The following is a 16,146-nucleotide window of genomic DNA, read 5'->3' as shown; positions in this document are numbered from 1 at the left end:
CCTAATGCCTGTTTGTTCCTCTCCCTCAGGAGCAGGAGCAGCTCTACCTACGCTCAGGTGTGGTGTCCTCCTCCACCTTCGAGCAGCCGAGTCGGCAGGTGAAGTTGTGGGTGAAGATGGTGACTCCGCTGATTAAGAACTTCTTCTGAGGATGAACAGGTGCTGCCTTGTGAGGCCACGTGTGGGTCAGGGGGTTTCCGTCCTAGCGGGGAGGGCGGTGTTCCCAGGACCCGGGGGCTCTGTTCGCGGGTCACCATGGTTGTCATTGAAGTGTTCCAGGCCTGGAGTAGATGAGGCAGCACCGCGGCTTGGGCCGGCACCATAGAGCAGGGGGCTCAGGGCAGTGCGAGCAGGAGGGACGCTCGGTGACAGGACACTGCCCTCCCGGGAGGAACCTGCCACTGGGTGCCCGGAGCCTCTAGTTGTGGCCCACAGAGGCATGGAGCGGGGTGGCCCTGGGCTGCTGCTTGGCTGGGCCGTCGCCTGGAGGCCGGGCAGGGTGCGCCTGCCAGTGGAGGCGGTGCCTCCCCAGAGCGACCCTGCCCTCGCGCCCAGAGGGCCCCAGATGGGACCCACCTCCTGACTCCTGGGTGCGGGGGCTCTGAGGTAGGAGCACGGGGTGTGCGGCGGGGGCTTCCTTGGGTGCTGGTGCCAGGCTTCTCTCATTAAAACAGAATTGTATTTAATGTCATCTTTTAGTTTTCCCTCCATATTTTCATTACTTTTAATTTTATTCAGATCACATATACTTGTAGAGGAAGGCGATGCTAGACCTCTGACCCCGCAGCAGTCTCCTGCCTCTCTTGCCCCTCAGCAGCCACCTTTGACTCTCTCACCTGTTTGCTCTGATCTTTACGTACTGGTCTGTATTTCTAGAGGATACGCGTATATCGGCACCCTCTCCCAGTATAAAGTCTCGTAAACCTCTCCTGCCGTCGACGTTATTCTGGTATCACACCTGACTGAAACCTTAGCCAGAGTCCCTTAGTGTCAACAAATACCCCAAACGTGTTCAAGGGTTCAGTTGCCTTATAATATTTCTTATTTTATGAAAAATTTTCCATGTGTTTGACTTGAGGTTCCAGATAAGGTCCAGACCTTGTGATGATATGGTGACACGTCACCTAAGTCTCTCTTCATCTGTGGGATCCCCTCCTTTTTTTCCTTTGTGATTTTTTTTTTTTGTTGAAGAACAAACCTTTTTTATTGGATCTGCTTAAAACCTGGTTTGTGCCACCTTCTCACAGCAGGGCATCTTCAGAGCACATAGCATGCTGCCCCACCGCCCTCTGTCTCCAGAAGCAGATTTCAAAACCTTCCCGCCAATCTCTACATCTCCAGGTGCTGAACCTTGCACAGAGAAAGATCTTCCTGAGAGAAGGCCTTTGGCCCCAGGGTATGGCTGGCCCATCCTTTGTCGGGAGAGAGATTGCTTTCCGCCCTGGCAGGCACATTCCCGGAAGCCACTTCACGTGGCTCCATCCTGAGGTTCTGTGGCTGCTGGTCCCCTTCAGGGCTCTGGAAGGTGTGGCTGGCCTGTCTGCACAGCCTGGCTGTGTGCATGGGGCCCTCCAGCATCTCCAGCCCCCCGCCAGGGCCAGCAGATCTGCAGGCTTCAGTGGATGGGAATTGGGTGGAGCGGTGGCCCTGTCTACACTGCTCTGGGGCAGCAGCACATCAGTTAACGCTGTTTGCCTTCAAACCAGTTATTAAATTGTCCTGTGGGACAATTAGGCTAGAGAAGCCAGAAGAATGTGCCAGGGCACCGGGTTTCTGTTTGGAGAGAGGCTTTCGGTAAACAGCGTTGACATTCTTGTAGACTCTGTGGGACCAGAGTCAACATTGTGCCATAGCCCAGCTTGAGCAATCGAGGCCTGTGCCCTCCAAGCTCAGCTGCTCCCTTTGTCTCTGCTAACCACCTCCAGCCGTCCTGGGCCCTCCCCACACACGCTCTCCCCCAACCCCGGCGGCCACCCAGGAGGCAGGGGCTCCACCCCCCACAGCACCCTGGGGCCCCCGTCACTGGATTGCAACCCAAAGGTGAATCACCTCTTGGAAAGTTGGGAGGTGCAGAAGAAATTGCTGTTTTATTTCAGGCTCTACAGGCAAAATTGGAAAGCCTTCCTGTTTTGTGGTTATTACCGGGGATTACAAGTGAGTTGTCTGCTGGCTGCGGGCAGGACGAGGGGGCAGGAGTGGTTCCAATGGGACGGACAGCAGCGACCCCTCCTGGCCAGCAGGGGGGCTGCCCAGCGCCCAGGGCAGGAACCCCGCCTTCCTGCTGGGCAGCCCCAAGGCGGCTGGAGCCTGGGCTCCCTGAGGATTTGAGGGGTGTTTTTCCTTCTCTTTTGTGAGCCCCACCAGATTGTTACTCTCACAGTTAGGTCTTGGGGCTCCAGTGAGACTACTTGGAAAACAGTTCTCACAAAACTTCAGGATCATATTAAACCTTAGCTGGAGGCGGGATGTTCCTGGAGGGCCCTGCGCTCTGTGTGTGAGCCTGAGAACACCAGGGATGTCAAGCTTCCCCTGGAGCTTGCGGGCCCTGCTGCCTGCCTTCCCTGTTCCCCCAGTTTCCTGGCTCATCACTCCCTCCCCTTGACTGTGCGCCACCACCCCGGCCAATCCCGAACGGCAGCCCATTCACTTGGCTGAAATGGCCACAAGGAGGGCCCAAGGTGTCCCCTGGTCGTCCCAGGGCAGCCTGGGGACCAGCACCGTGGTGCAGCGGGCGGTGTGTGCTTGGGGCGCTTTTCCTCATCGAGTTGGGAATACAGGCGGAGGGGCTTGTCCAGATGGCGTGGGGTGGGGGTGGGGGCCGGCCCTCCCATCCCTGCTGCACTGCGTGGCCCCTGGGGAGGTCAGGACCCTCGGCCACAGTCGGGGTGTGGCAGGGGATCTCCCAACTAGGGATGTGGGGGCCATGGGGCAGGAGGAAGGGAAGGTGCCACGCCTCCTGAAAGGGAACTTATTGTGGACGCAAGCCTGTGACCTCCAAGGACACATGTTAAGGTCGTCCCAGGAACCAGGTTTGTTTTTCTGTGTGCACATGCTCAGAAAGTAGGTGTTTGAGTGGCAGAGTCGCTTCTGGAGTAGTGTGTCAGGGACAGGGAGAGAGGAGGCTTGGTCTGAATGAATCAAGAAAGGTTCTCTGGGAAGGGCACCCATGGCTGCGGACCGCCCCTCCCCGGCAGGCCTCTCCTTGTGGCATCAGGCCGGAGGCCGCGGCTGCTGAACCCACACCTCCGAGCTGCTTGTGGGAAAGGGTATGCCCTCCTGACCTCCAGGCTGCGGGGTCTGCGGGTTGGCCTCCCCGCCCCGGGCCCCTGGTGGCTGCCAGGTACTGAGCCGGAGGCGACTCCAGAGAATCAGACAAGCACAAATACGTGACTTCACTGTTTTAATCCGGCCCGTGCCCCCTCTTCCACACCGCCCCACCCTCTGGCCCGTCCACGTTGACGTGCTCTAAAGTGTCTGGCTTACTTAGGGGAACAAAAAGTAACCGTCAGTTCCTGTAAGAATAGGTAGCAGTGGCAAGTCTGAGTTTCTAACATCATCTTGAAATTGTGGTTCGGACGTGACCTGGGGACCCGGGGTTCCAGCTGCACTAGACCTGTAAGAGCAGGGCCACGGCCGCCAGGATCCACTTGGCTGCCTTCTCTTTGGTCTTGAGGTTAAAGGTCCAGACGTAGGTGGGGCCGCGGATGCGTGTTTTGTACACGGGACACTCATAGATGTTCTTGGTCTCCATGCGGTCCACAGGGATGGCTTTGATGAAGATGACGGGCATGGCTGGCGTCAGCTCCTTCAGCCTGGCTTCGGCGATGACTCCGGTCTGGGTGTCCCAGCGAGCTCCTGTAGGACGGCACGGCGAGGTCAGCGTGGCCATGGGGCCGTGCCAGCGGCGAGCCAGGGCCAGCTGTGGGGGGGGGAAACGCCAGGGGCTGGACCTGCGCAGGAGCGGCTTGTGGGGGGGCTGTGGGCAGAGGACCCGGAGGGGGTGCTGCGGCCCCACTGTGTGCCTCTGAGGGACAGCTCTGCCTCAAGCTCTCGGGGCCACCGTGTACATGTGTAGTGTCTTCAGAACCTGTCCGTCAGCCTCCTCAGCCTCAGGGGCAGGAAGCGGTGGTTGCGGCTGAAAGTCACAGGAGGTGTGCATCGTCCAGCTTGTGTGCACGCGCAGCGCCCGCGAGCATATATGCACACGCACACGGATCTTTGATTTGCCTTTAACCAGACTGCTATCGTTTTTACTCACCCTGTTAATGGTGTTTGTGTTTCCTGTCTGTCATTCCAAAATAAACATGGGGAGCGGCCTCTGCTGTGCTTGTCTCTGATGTGGGGACTGGGGAGCCCTGAGCGCTTGCTGGCTAAGCCCTGACACCCCCACAGGTAAGGGGGTGGCATCAGTCCCTGAGTGGGACGGTTTGTGGTGGAAAAGCTGTCACTCAGCTCAGCGGGTCTGAGGGAACAGGCCTCTGCAGGATGGGGGTGAGGGGCGGGCGTCCCCCTCCCCGCTACTGCTCGGCCAGGCCACGGTGGGGGTGTGGGGGGCAGGAGCGCTGGCGCCCCTAGACATCCGTCTGCCCCAGGCTTCCTGCTCCTGGAGCCCTCATCGCCCCGAGACAGGTGCTCACACCTGAGGACGCACCTGCTGTTTCTGGCCAAGCAGAGCAGCCTGGTTGCCCGGTGTGGCGTGTTCTGTCCCCAGACTGGGCACATTCTCTGAGTCGCGCCACCGCCTCCACCAGCGTCAAGCCTTGAGCTGACGCGCCCCTTCTGTGTGCTTCTCCCACCCGTCCCCTCAGCTCGTCCCTGTCCCCAGCCCAGCAGGTCAGGCTCTGGAAGCCTTCTCAGACCGGCACCGTCGTTACCTTCCATGAAGAGCCCGTACACATAGGAGCCCTCTCGGGGCGGTGCCGTCATGTCCTCCCGGTTCTTTTTGGTCACTTCCACAGACAGACACATCTTGTCCAGTGGCCACTCGTTCTTCCTGGCCATGGACTGCATGATGGCCGTGAGGAAGGACTGGGGGTTGAAGAAGCCGGCCAGCCACACGGTGGTGGGCAGGGCGAAGTCCGTCGTCCAGGCCTCGAGCTCCTGTGGAAACGCACCTCAGCAGAGCCTGGTACCTACCCGCTCCATGAATGAGGGGATGGGGAGGGGAGGGCCTCGAGAGGGCCTCACACTAGGGCACAAGGACTCGGGGGCCCAGAGGAGGCTGTGACCAGGCCGCTCCCCTGACGGGCGCCCTGGCGCTTCGGGCTCCGGCTGAGAGGGCCTGTCGGTGATGGAAACTGCTCCCACCTCCGCCGCCCTTTCCTCCCTCCTGCAGGAAGCGCCTGCATTGCCGGGCGTCTGTGTGGCGTGGGCCAGCCCTTCCGGCCCTGCTCTGACAAAGGCCAGGCTGGTGGGGGCCTCTAGGCTTCTGGCGGGGACACACGCTCCCTCTTCACCACCGTGGTCCTGCCGGCCCGGGGGTTGGGAGGGCATCTGCTGTGACGCCTGGGGAGACCGTCCTTACCCTGATGCGGAGCAGCAGGTCCGCGTACCAGGCCGCCAGGCCCATCATGGAGGGGTAGGCCCGGGCCACCCACGGGTCGGGCACGGTGTCATAGAACAGCGCCATGGACAGGTCTTCCATGTCGGTAGTGATGGTCAGCTCTCCCTAAGAGACACGGAGGGGGCGCTGGGGGCCCAGGCAGTGCCCTGCGCCTGCTTTCTCCCACCCCGTCCACGCCGTCGGAGGTCGAGAGGAGGCTGACAGAGCCTGGGGGTGCGCCCTCCGACCAGGGAACCCAGAGGGGGAGGCAGTCCCACGGCGCCCAGGACCCAGCTGAGGTGGGAGGTCAGCTTGCAGCGGCCCGCTCGCCCCCTCCACTGTGTCCCTGGGTCCTGAGTGACCTGCATGCTGTCACCTTCAGCCCCAGGCTTAGCTCCTTCAGCGAGCGGCGCATCTCGTTGGTCAGGATGTTCATTCTCTCGCACTCCTGGAAGGCCACCACCACATAGGGGGTCTTCTCGGCCGCCTTGGCCATGATCTCAGCCATGTTGAACATCTCCGGGACCTTCTCCAGGATCTCCTCCAGCACGGCTTTCACCTGGACATCAGTCCCCAAGAGGCTGTGTCACCGCCCGCACCTGCCCACCACCCAGACGTCCACGGCAAGGGCTCCCGGAGCAGAGGGCAGTGGAGTCACCTGAGAATCAGGGTCAGGGACGTGCAGCCACGTGTCTGGCAAGAGGAGGGGATCTTGCCCAACAGGCTGTGACTATCCTGGTCCTGTCGCCAAGGCCGTGGGACTGAGGCCATGGCAGCCGCCGCCCGCCCAGCCTGGCACCCTAAGACATTCCCGGGTGCATGGGTTTCAGTCCTTAGACCAAGAAAGGGTCCCGAGGCCTCCCAGCACTGAGGGTCTTTTTCGGTGAGCCCAATACCCAGCTGGCTGTGAACTTGTCCAGAATGTCCTGACCTGCCTCAAGGTGTTCATGGCTCACGAGACCTGCACAGGAACCCAGACCGTGAGGATGGATTAAAAGCTCTGCACTAGAGTTTTTCTGCTTGGACGAGCCCTCTGTGGTCTTCAGGCTCATGGGGAGGGACTGTTCTGATGGTCTAGGCTGTGGGGCTGCCGCCGGTTTCTGGGGGTCCTGGGCCCCACCCTCTGCCTGCCCCGGACTGGGGATTAAGGCTCCTGCCTTTTCCTCTCGAGATACGCCAGTGCCCGCTCCCGAGTCGGTCTCTTTGGGCTGCATTTCCAGGACAGTACGGAACAGCTTCTCTGACGTGACTGTCAGGAAGCCAATCTCTGCGTTGGGGTGCAGGCCGTACAGGTAGGGACTCTCGGGGGGCAGGTTCTCGTCGATGTACTCGTGGTAGCCCTGCAAAGGGGCGGCCGGTGAGCAGGCTGCCGGTGTGGAGCTGTGCACGCGGGAACCTGTGTCTACTGTCCTGAAGCATTTCTGACCGGAGCGTCCCGTCCACGTCTTGCCCTCTGTTCGACCCCCACTAGTTCTCTAAGCCCCTCGTTGGCTGCCCCCCGGCCATGCGAGCGTCCCCACGCCTCCTCCCCAGAGGCTGTTCTGACCGCCTCTCATTTTGCTGGTCTCTTGCTCGGTTACCCATCCTCTGTGACGCCAGGCTGGCCCTGGAGCTGCAGGATGAGCTCCTGTCCCCGAGAGCCCCCCTCACCTTGTAATCCAGGTTGGGGGGGATCTGAAAGCCCGGGGCCAGCAGGATCTCGCCCTCCAGCATCTCCGCCCGGACATACTCTCCCAAGTACGTCCTGCAGAGCCGGCGGTCCCAGTCATCCGTGATGTGGCCGCCGTACATGATTTCTCCAAACAGGTAGCGGAGGTCGTCCCAGGGCACCTAAGGACGGACGGAAGTGGTTAGAAGTACCCCCACCCCTTCGGGGTCTAAGAACCCACGATCAGCTGTCACCCCAGCCTGGCCCACCGTCCAAGGCTCGCCTTCCTCCCCTGTCCGCCAGCGTCCTACTCGGCAGCTGGAGCCTCCTTGGCGGTCTCCTGCCTCTGGCTCCTCTGACGAGGGCCGCCCCCTGCTCCCCTTCACCTGCAGCCTGGCCTCTGCCAGGACCGGGAGCGGGACCTCCAGGCCCACCCTGCAGCCCCCGTTAGCTCCCTTGTGTGGGCCTCCTGTCATCCCTGCTCGGAAGCGAGCAGTCACCCGTGACTCTGCGCCAGCCGCCTGGCCAAAGCCCTTTCACTCCACGGAGACTGGGTGTTGATGGTCGGCCACCATTTCTGTTGGCCACGGAGTCCCGCCGGTCACACCTTCACGATGTCTCCATCCAGTGGGCCGATCTGGTCCTGCTGAGCTTGCCTGGCTCCGCGTCTCCTTGCTTGTCGCCCGGTTCCCAGCAGCTTCGTGCAGCTGCGTGCCTGCAGGGCCGTGTGGCACGGGCAGCATCGTGGGCGCCCGGAGCGCGGCCACCTGACCTCGCGCCCAGCCGGGCCCTCGGCTCTCCACCACCACCGTCTGAAGCCCACTCACGGGCCGGGTGGGCCGCACCGCGGGAGCCACACACGGCAGTCACACGTGGAATTTCAAATTTGGGAGCAGCCACGTAAGGGTGTTTCAACAGATGGTCGGCGTACAATGCATTAGTAAGGTATTTCTCTCTTCGTCTGCACTGAGCTCTCGCAGTCTGGCACGTAGCTTACACAGTTTGGATGCTGTGCGTGCGTGGCTGGTCCTGCTCCTGCCCTGGGCGGTGCAGGCGGGTAGCCTCCTGACACCGTTTATTGAGGAATGAACTTGGGCATTTAGCAGCTGCCTCATTTGGTCTCTTGAATTTTGCTCAAAATGTTAATATTCACTAAATTGTCATTTTGTGACTTAAACTCTGTCCTTTGCCTGGTTGTCCTGGGTACATGCTGAGCTGCTTTTACTGCATTTTACCTGTTTGCTTCGGGGACAGCTCACTTCCTCAGAGAGGCGGGCTGGGCACAGGCCCCTCTGGCCCCCGGGGCTGCCCTTCCCTGCCTTCCCTACGGGGCAGGGGCCATGGTGCTGACAGGCAGTTGCCGACGGAGTCCCGGAGCACTCGTCAGGGACCGGGCAGTGGGTCCCCCCCGAGAGTTGCCTGAGTTGGGTCTGTGCTTGGGTGTGGGAGCTCTGGGCGACCCCTCTGTTGGAGGGACAGAACCATGGGACGTGGACCATGTCCTCGCAGGCAGTCACTTATGTGGTTGAGGCCGTGAGCTCGGACGGAGGCAGGGTCCCTGCTCGCAGGACCCATGTGTGTCGTTTACTCCTGTCCTGCCTGTCGCTGAAGCTCATGCTCTGTGTTCTCGAGCAGTTTCCCACCGACCTGGGCTTGTGTATGTGGATGATGGGCGAGCGTCTGAATAAATGTCTTCAAAAAGCTCTAGCACGACTGTCCCACACGAATCTCCCCAGAAATGTCTCTAACCACACTCCTTCACGGCTGCTCCCCGGCATCTGTTCCTCGGGGATGGGGGAGTGGACCCCCCACCTGCCCTCCGTCCTCCCACCTGCAGGTAGGCATCAGCGCCCCTTCCCCAGGATAGCTGCCCGCTGGTCCTTCTGCCCTCTTGCCTCCTCTGGGGGGAACTGAGCCTGTGAACCATGTGCCGGGCTCAGAGTTGGGTGATGGCAGCGCGTTGGGGGCCCGGGGAGCGGTGGGGTTGGTCCTCAGGGGTCGGCAGGCCTTCTCGGCCGCCTGTGGGGAAGGCCAGGGAGGGGTGAGTGGGCAGGGCTGTGCTCGCCGGCCCGGGTCTCTCTTGCCTCCGCCCAGCTCTTGAACTTTTTAGGGCAGCGCAGGAAACAGGTGGGTGTCCTGAGACCAGCAGCCCTGGGCCTGGCAGGGCACTTTCCTCACCTGGACCCCAAAACTTGAGGCCAGGTGTCCAGGAGGTCTCAGCTAGTGAGAGGCAGAGCTGGGCTTCAAGCCCAGGGCCCCGGCCCCCAGCACCGTTGGCGACCGTGGTGCTGCCTGGTCTCACTGATTGGCCCTCCCGCCACCCGCCCCATCGGGTGTCACAGGCGCCGTGCCGCCATCCTGTCACTGCGGATTCAGGGCCCAGTGAGGAGGAGCAGAGGCTCATGGGCCGCCTAGGGGGTCACAGCGGTGGGGCCGTGTCTGCCCCAGGCTCTCTGGGAGTCAGATTCCGAGAGGGACCGGATGACAGTCGTCATATCAGCCTGCTGGGGGTCTCAGGGGCCTCTTGCTTTTGGGTTTTCCTGGGCCTAGGACTCCTCTGTCCTTCCTAAGCACGAGGCGTTGTCGGGGGTGGACGTGTGGGCGGAGGACCCTGCCGGGCACAGGCACCCTACCTTGGTGTTGGCCTCCAGGTAGTTGTAGAGCACGTTGATGGAGATGGTGAGGTCCCCATTGTTGAACGGGTACGACCTGTTCCAGCCCTGAGCCCCAAACTTGCGCCTCTCGGCCACCACGGCATGGAAGTAGCACAGGGCGAAGAGGATGCACTTGAACTCAGTCTCCTTGCTGCACATCTCCAGGGTGTCCTGCGGGAGGGCACAGGCTGGGACCCGCGTCCCGCCCCTGCCAGCTGCCTTGCTGGGGGCGGGAGGGGCGAGGGGGCGGCCCCGGGGTAGGGGAGAGAATGCTCTCTGGTCCTGACTTATTTCAGAAAACGCAGTTCTATTGTTAAAATATTCCCAAGCACAGGACATCCCGGGATTTCTTAAACGAGAAGTGCTGTCCCTCGGCAGTGGTCAGCGCTCCTCACAGCGAGCACCCGGGCAGTAGCCCAGACTCTCTAGGAGCCATGGCGAGCTGTGCGTTCTTGGCCAATGTGCTCCGTAACCAGATCTTTGTAGGTGTCCTCAGACGGGGTGGGTGTCTTCCTTTAAGAGGTTGTAGACTCCACTTGGGACGTACCTGTGTGCACCAGAAGGTTCTGGTGCAGAACAGATCAGATGCCGAGAGAACGAAGGTAGATGCTAGGAGCTTGCAGGAGGGTCAGGGCCGCCCAGGGGACAGCGCGCAAGGTGGTGGTGTGACGGGGAGCGAGGCGTGGGCCTTGGGAGCTGCCCCCCTGAAGGAGGTAGGGGCCCACAGGGCGCTGCCAGAGAGGGGCCCCCTGGGAGGAGGCACTACAGCCCTGTCCACAGCACTCCCCAGCCGGGCCCCTTCCTGCGGGGCTCCCACTAACCCAGGACCCGCACTGCATTTACCTGTGCGGACTCGCAGGTCATGAAATGGATTAAAAATACGCGCTTGTGTTTTTAAAGCTCTAACTCGAGCACATTTCACACTGTGTGCCTCAGTCTTCCAGGGACACGTGGACTCTGTGGCGCGAGGGGTGTGCGTGCGTGCGCTGCGGGTGGCACGGAGCGGCGAGGACCAGCGTGGAGCCGTCCTCAGGGTTCAGAGCCTGCTCCTGGCAGTGCGGGCCCCGAGGGTCTCTGTCTGTGACCCGAGGGCACTCGGCCTGGGGGCCTCCCCAGGGACACGGGCCCAGAGGGGGAGGCCGCCTCACCTGGGTGAAGAGGTCCAGAGCCTTGTGCAGGTTGGCGTGCATGCCCGTGGGCGGCTCGTTGGTGATTTTGATGGCGTTTTCCAGGATGCCCTGGGGGATGATGTGGGACTCGGGGCTGGGGGCGGGCTCGGCGCTGATGAACACGCGGTAGTCCTCGTGGCTGCCCAGGCTGTAGCGCTCCACCTTCTTGTCCAGGGTGCCCAGCCACCGCGCCACTAGGTGGATGTTCTGTGGCCAAGGCCGGGGCTTAGCGCCCGCACGTCCCTCCCCTCCCCGGTGGCGTCCCCAGCAGGGCTCCGGGCAATGCCCGCTGTCCGCCCCTCCCCGGGAGCGCTGCCGCCGAGCCACTGCAGCCTAGGAGTCAGTTCTGCTCAGTGAATCCCAGACCTCCAGCCTGCAGGCCTGTCCCCCGCACCTGCAGAATGACCCAGTGTCCCATCTCCGCAGCCATGTCCAGAGCGTCCTCGGCCACCACCTCCTGCCCCTGCCCCAGGGACACGTTGTGCAGTTTCCCGTTGTCTATGGTAAATCCCAGCTTTTTTCCTGAAGGAAAGAACAGAAGAGTGTGGGGCTGCTGACAGAGGCTGCGGCTTGGCCCTCCACCCGGGGGATCCCCCACCCCACTTTGTTTGGTATTGTGGTAAAAAACACGTAACATCAAATCTGCCAATTTATTTTATTTTTTTTAAGATTTATTTATTTATTCATTCAGAGAGAGAGAGAGAGAGAGAGAGAGGCAGAGACACAGGCAGAGGGAGAAGCAGGCTCCATGCAGGGAGTCCGATGTGGGACTCGATCCCGGGTCTCCAGGATCACACCCCGGGCTGCAGGCGGCGCCAAACCGCTGCGCCACGGGGGCTGCCCAAATCTGCCAATTTAAAACCCGTCTTAAAGTGTTCAGTTCAGGGACATTTAACACATGGACCACGTTGGTTCCAGCACTTTCCCATCACCCCAGCAGGATGCCCCACCCCAGCGTCTCCCTGCGGCCCCTGGCCACCTGCTCTGTGTCTAAGGATTCACCTCTGGGTGTTCCAGATACACGGACCTGTGTACCGTGGGGCCTTCGTGTTTGGCTGGGATCCCTCTCAGCACAGTGTTTTCTGGTCTGCCCATGTGGCCGTGCGTGTGGCACCTCGTTCTGATGTCCGGGCACCATCCCATTGCGTGGCTCTACCATGGTGGGATTAGCCACTCACCAGTTGATGGACATTGGCTTTTATCTGCCTTTTGGCTATTGTCAATGGACAGCCCTGTGAAGGACGCTCTTGAACACCTGTTTATGGGGCACCTGGGGGGCTCGGAGGTTGAGTGTCTGCCTTCGGCTTAGGGCATGATCCTGCAATCCTGGGATCGAGTCCCGCATCAGGCTCCCCGCAGAGAGCCTGCTTCTCCCTCTGCCTGTCTCTCTCTCTGCCTCGCTCTCTGTGTCTCTCATGAATAAATGAATAAAATCTTAAAAAAAAAAAGTAACCCCTGTTTGCATTCTTGGGACGTGACCAGCCGTGGGATTGCTGGGTCACAAGGTGACGGCCTGCCTTCCATGCATGACGTCCTCTCCCGGGCCCGCGGGCAACACTGACTCTGGTTTCTGCTTACCCCGCCCGTGCTCACCAGTTTCCGGGCTTCTGCCAAGAGCTGTCTTAGCGGGTATGTAGGGCACCCCACCGGGGCTCTGAGGTGCACTCCCCGGCTAGCGGTGCTGTGGCCGCTCCTTTCTGAGCCCTGCCTGGCCGGCAACACTTACCAAGGGCTTCCACATCCTTCAGGGGGTCAACGCCCGGGGAAAGGATGAAGAAGATCGGAGTAGAGGGGCTGCTCTCCTCGTAGGACTTGGAGAACTCGACGCTCCGACCCTCCACGAACTTGCTGCCCATCTTCTCCTCCACGAAGTTCCTGAGGGAGATGCGCTTGATTAGACCCAAAGGCAAGGGGGACATGGTGGGCTGGGACCCCAGGGGGAAGGGCCCTTTCCTTGATGGGCTTTCTTTTCTTTTACTTATTATATTTTTTAATATTTTATATTATTTTTATTTTTTAAAGATTTATTAATTTTATTTATTTATTTATTTATTTATTAATATATTTATTTACTTATTCATAAGAGACACAGAAAGAGGCAGAGAGGCAGGTTCCCACAGGGAGCCTGATGCGGGACTCAATCCCAGGGTGGGAGATCATGCCTGAGCCAAAGGCAGACATTCAACCACTGAGCCACCCAAGCGTCCCAAGATTTATTAATTTTAGAGAGAGGGAGATAGCACACATGCAAGCGGGGGGTGGGGGGAAGCTCAGCGAGAGAGGGAGAGAGAATCCTAAGCAGACTCCTCGCTGAGTGCAGAGCCTTACGCAGGCCTCTCATGACCCTGAGATCGTGACCTGAGCCGAAATCAAGAGATGCTTAACCAACTATGCCACCCAGGCTCCCCTTAAAGATTTTATTTCTAAGTAATCTCTACACACAATGTGGGGCTCAGACTCACGCCCCCTGAGATCAAGTTACATGCTCCTCTGGCCAAGCCAGCCGTGTGCCCCTCTTGGTGGATTTTCTCAAGCAAAGCAAGTCTCAGGCCCGAAGGCCGTCTTTTCCGGGGCTTTCCTCTTTGCCAGGGAAGGGTGTGCAGGGGGAGCAGGTGCTTCCCGTCTTGGTGGTCTGTGCAGCGAGTGCCCTCTGTCCCTGCTGGGCCCTGCGAGGCCTCCATGTGAGCAGGGGAGAGGCTCCCGGGTCACCTGGGAGGGAACAAGCCTCAAGGGGACCCCAACCCAGGGCATTCCAGGTGAGCACACCCCACGCCAGGGGACCCCTGGGTCCTTCCAGCACATAGTGTGCCCTAGGTACACGTTTGCTGTTATATCATTCACGGTGGCTTTGGATTTCCTGGATTTTAAGCTGCACGGCCCCTAGGGCATTAGCAAGGGAAAGCAGCCTTTCCTGACACTACAGAAAATGTCCGGGAGTGCGGTTTGGGGTCGCCCAGGCCTCTGCAAGCTCACTGAGGCTCTCGCAGTCTGGGGTGCTTCCATTGGGGCGTCCGTGTGCCTTCACCCATGTGGACTGAGGGGACGCACCACAGCGTGCTGGGGGCCCTGGCCCAGACCCCTGACCACACTCCGCTCCCCCCGGGGGTGACTTCCCTGCCGTGGTGGCCAGGCGTCCTTCCTTTGGCCTTTCCCAAACTTTGTCCAGACTTCCTCCAGCATGAGGCTCCTCCCTCCACCTCCTGCTGCCCTGCCCATGACCCACCACCAAACAGCAAAACAGACTCGTCTGCGCACAACTGGGGCATGGGAGTCGGGCCTCTGCGTCGTCAGAGGGGAGTTCCGTTAGGGATGCAGGCATCTGGCGGGGCCGCTAGGACCAAGAAAAGGCTAAGATCCCACATCGTGTCGGAGAACGGGCACTGGGCTTGGTTCCTTGTCTGCCTCGTCTGCCTTCCCGTGGTGTCCTCGTCCTCCCGAGTCGGCCCCGGGTTGGGAGGAGGGAAACCCTGTCCAGTCCAGGAGAGGGTGGCGAGGACGCCTCAGATGTCACCCGCGGGGACCTGCAGTGTTGTGTGGTGTCGAGGCCCCGCGGGGCCTCCCTCCCTCCCCCCTCCGCCCCCAAGGGCGCCACACTCACTTGACGGCGTAGGTCATGCGGTCTGGGCGCATGCACCTCACCATGCACAGCTTCTGCAGGGCCGTCTTGTTCTTCCACTCCTTGGGGAAGATTTCCTTCTCCGGGGCTTCCGATTCCACCAGCTTCTTCCACCGCTTGGCAGACCCTTCAATGTCGCTGTCCAGGTTCTTGAACTCGTCCATCTCCGACAGAGCCTGGGGGCAGGCGGCCTTTCAGCTCCCCCCGCGCCCCCTGCCCAGTGCTGGGAGAGGGTGGGCCGCCGGGCCTGGCCCTAAAATGAGCTGCCGGCGCCACTGAGGGCCAGGACCGCGGGTGGAGGCTCTAGTGCAGGCAGGTGACCCCGCTGTCTTCCAGGGGGCTGGGGGATGGGGCCGGTCCCATTGCAGGGGCTTTCTGCCCCCACACGGAGGGCCCAGGGGTGCGCCCAGATGGGAGGAACTACCTCGACACTTGCACTGCCCGGGGTCAGGAGGTGGGGGCGGTGGTGGCCCAGGGACCCCTGGACCCGCCCTGGGGCCTGTCGTGGCTCAGCCTCTGGGGCCGCGTGTGCGACGGAATGACCAGTGACCCTTGTGTTTGAACAGGAAAGTAGTTTCCCGCGAGTGCAGGAGCCCTCTGGGGCCTCCCCGGTTCGCGGGGTGTTCAGCGGCAGCGGTAGCACCTTGTGAACCTCCCCGGGGTGAGCACCGGGCCCCCCGCAACAGGGGGAGCGTGCACAGCATCGGGTCCCAACACCAACCTTGATGCCACCCCATCCCTGGTGCTGCAGGAAGTCCACCGGAGACAGGACCCCCGCCTTGAAAGGGAACCGCAGGAGAAAGTCCAGCTCGACCGGGTTCAGCTCTTTCTTCATGGACAAGACCTGAGGGACCGTGGGGGCCGCTCAGCATCATCCCACAACAGTCCCTGGCAGGAGCGAGGGGTGAGGCTGAGGCGCTCTCCCCCCTGACCCTGCGGGGGAACCACTGTCCTGCCCCCTGGGTCCGGGCGAAACCTTGTATTCACCTTGGTTTGTCGTTGTGTCTTTATTTATTTATTTATTTATTTATTTATTTATTTATTTATTTATTTATTTTGTCATTGTGTTTTTAAATTGTGGTAAAGTACGCATGACCACTTACGGTGTTAGCCCTATTAAAGTATGAAATTGTGGTAACTTCATGTGCACAGCCCTCACCGCTGTCTAGAACCAGGGCGTGTCCATCCCCCCAGAGGGAAGCCCCTGAGCAGCGCCCCCCGACCTGTCCCCCGCCGCGGGCGCCCCAGGTCTGGCTCTGTCTGTCGATCTGCCTGTTGTGCCTGTTCCGTGTCCAGGGAATCCTACAGATGCGGCCTTGCCCGTCTGGCTCCTTCCACCCCGTGTCTCTGAGGTTCATCCACACCCTGGCGGCTGTCAGAGCCGCAACGTTCCGTTGCGGGGAGAGACCACGTCTTGTTTATCTGCTTGTCCTCCAGTGGACATTTGGGCCGTGTCCGCCTTGTGGCAGGTGTGAGCAGAGCTGCTGTGAACGTTTGCACACTAATCTTTGGGGCAC

General features: G+C 60.7%; 2 protein-coding genes across 29 annotated transcripts in view; one reads left to right on the top strand and one right to left on the bottom strand.

Annotated features, from left to right (window-relative positions):
* PGS1 (phosphatidylglycerophosphate synthase 1) overlaps positions 1-4,317 on the top strand; it is a 37,136-nt gene extending 32,819 nt beyond the window's left edge. For 9 of the 25 annotated variants that reach the window (XM_038546441.1, XM_038546455.1, XM_038546448.1 and 6 more), the window contains 2 exons: positions 30-159; positions 3,763-4,317. In XM_038546441.1, the coding sequence (XP_038402369.1) occupies positions 30-149 (120 nt within the window). In that variant the 3' untranslated portion in view covers positions 150-159; positions 3,763-4,317. The other 16 variants (XM_038546453.1, XM_038546449.1, XM_038546446.1 and 13 more) reach the window with 12 other exon arrangements.
* Positions 3,384-16,146, bottom strand: part of DNAH17 (dynein axonemal heavy chain 17) — a 95,765-nt gene continuing 83,002 nt past the window's right edge. For 2 of the 4 annotated variants that reach the window (XM_038546435.1, XM_038546436.1), the window contains 12 exons: positions 15,351-15,473; positions 14,612-14,805; positions 12,740-12,888; positions 11,408-11,535; positions 10,993-11,220; positions 9,824-10,015; positions 7,193-7,372; positions 6,700-6,882; positions 5,919-6,101; positions 5,525-5,668; positions 4,875-5,100; positions 3,384-3,855 (listed from right to left, as the gene is read on the bottom strand). In XM_038546435.1, the coding sequence (XP_038402363.1) occupies positions 3,608-3,855; positions 4,875-5,100; positions 5,525-5,668; positions 5,919-6,101; positions 6,700-6,882; positions 7,193-7,372; positions 9,824-10,015; positions 10,993-11,220; positions 11,408-11,535; positions 12,740-12,888; positions 14,612-14,805; positions 15,351-15,473 (2,178 nt within the window). In that variant the 3' untranslated portion in view covers positions 3,384-3,607. The remainder of the gene's footprint in view (positions 3,856-4,874; positions 5,101-5,524; positions 5,669-5,918; positions 6,102-6,699; positions 6,883-7,192; positions 7,373-9,823; positions 10,016-10,992; positions 11,221-11,407; positions 11,536-12,739; positions 12,889-14,611; positions 14,806-15,350; positions 15,474-16,146) is intronic. The other 2 variants (XM_038546433.1, XM_038546434.1) reach the window with 1 other exon arrangement.

Source organism: Canis lupus, chromosome 9 (genome assembly GCF_011100685.1).
Source record: "Canis lupus familiaris isolate Mischka breed German Shepherd chromosome 9, alternate assembly UU_Cfam_GSD_1.0, whole genome shotgun sequence".
In the NCBI taxonomy this organism is placed as follows: Eukaryota; Metazoa; Chordata; class Mammalia; order Carnivora; family Canidae; genus Canis; species Canis lupus.
The sequence above is the reverse complement of the archived record's forward strand: the minus strand, read 5'-3'. Positions and strand labels throughout refer to the sequence as shown.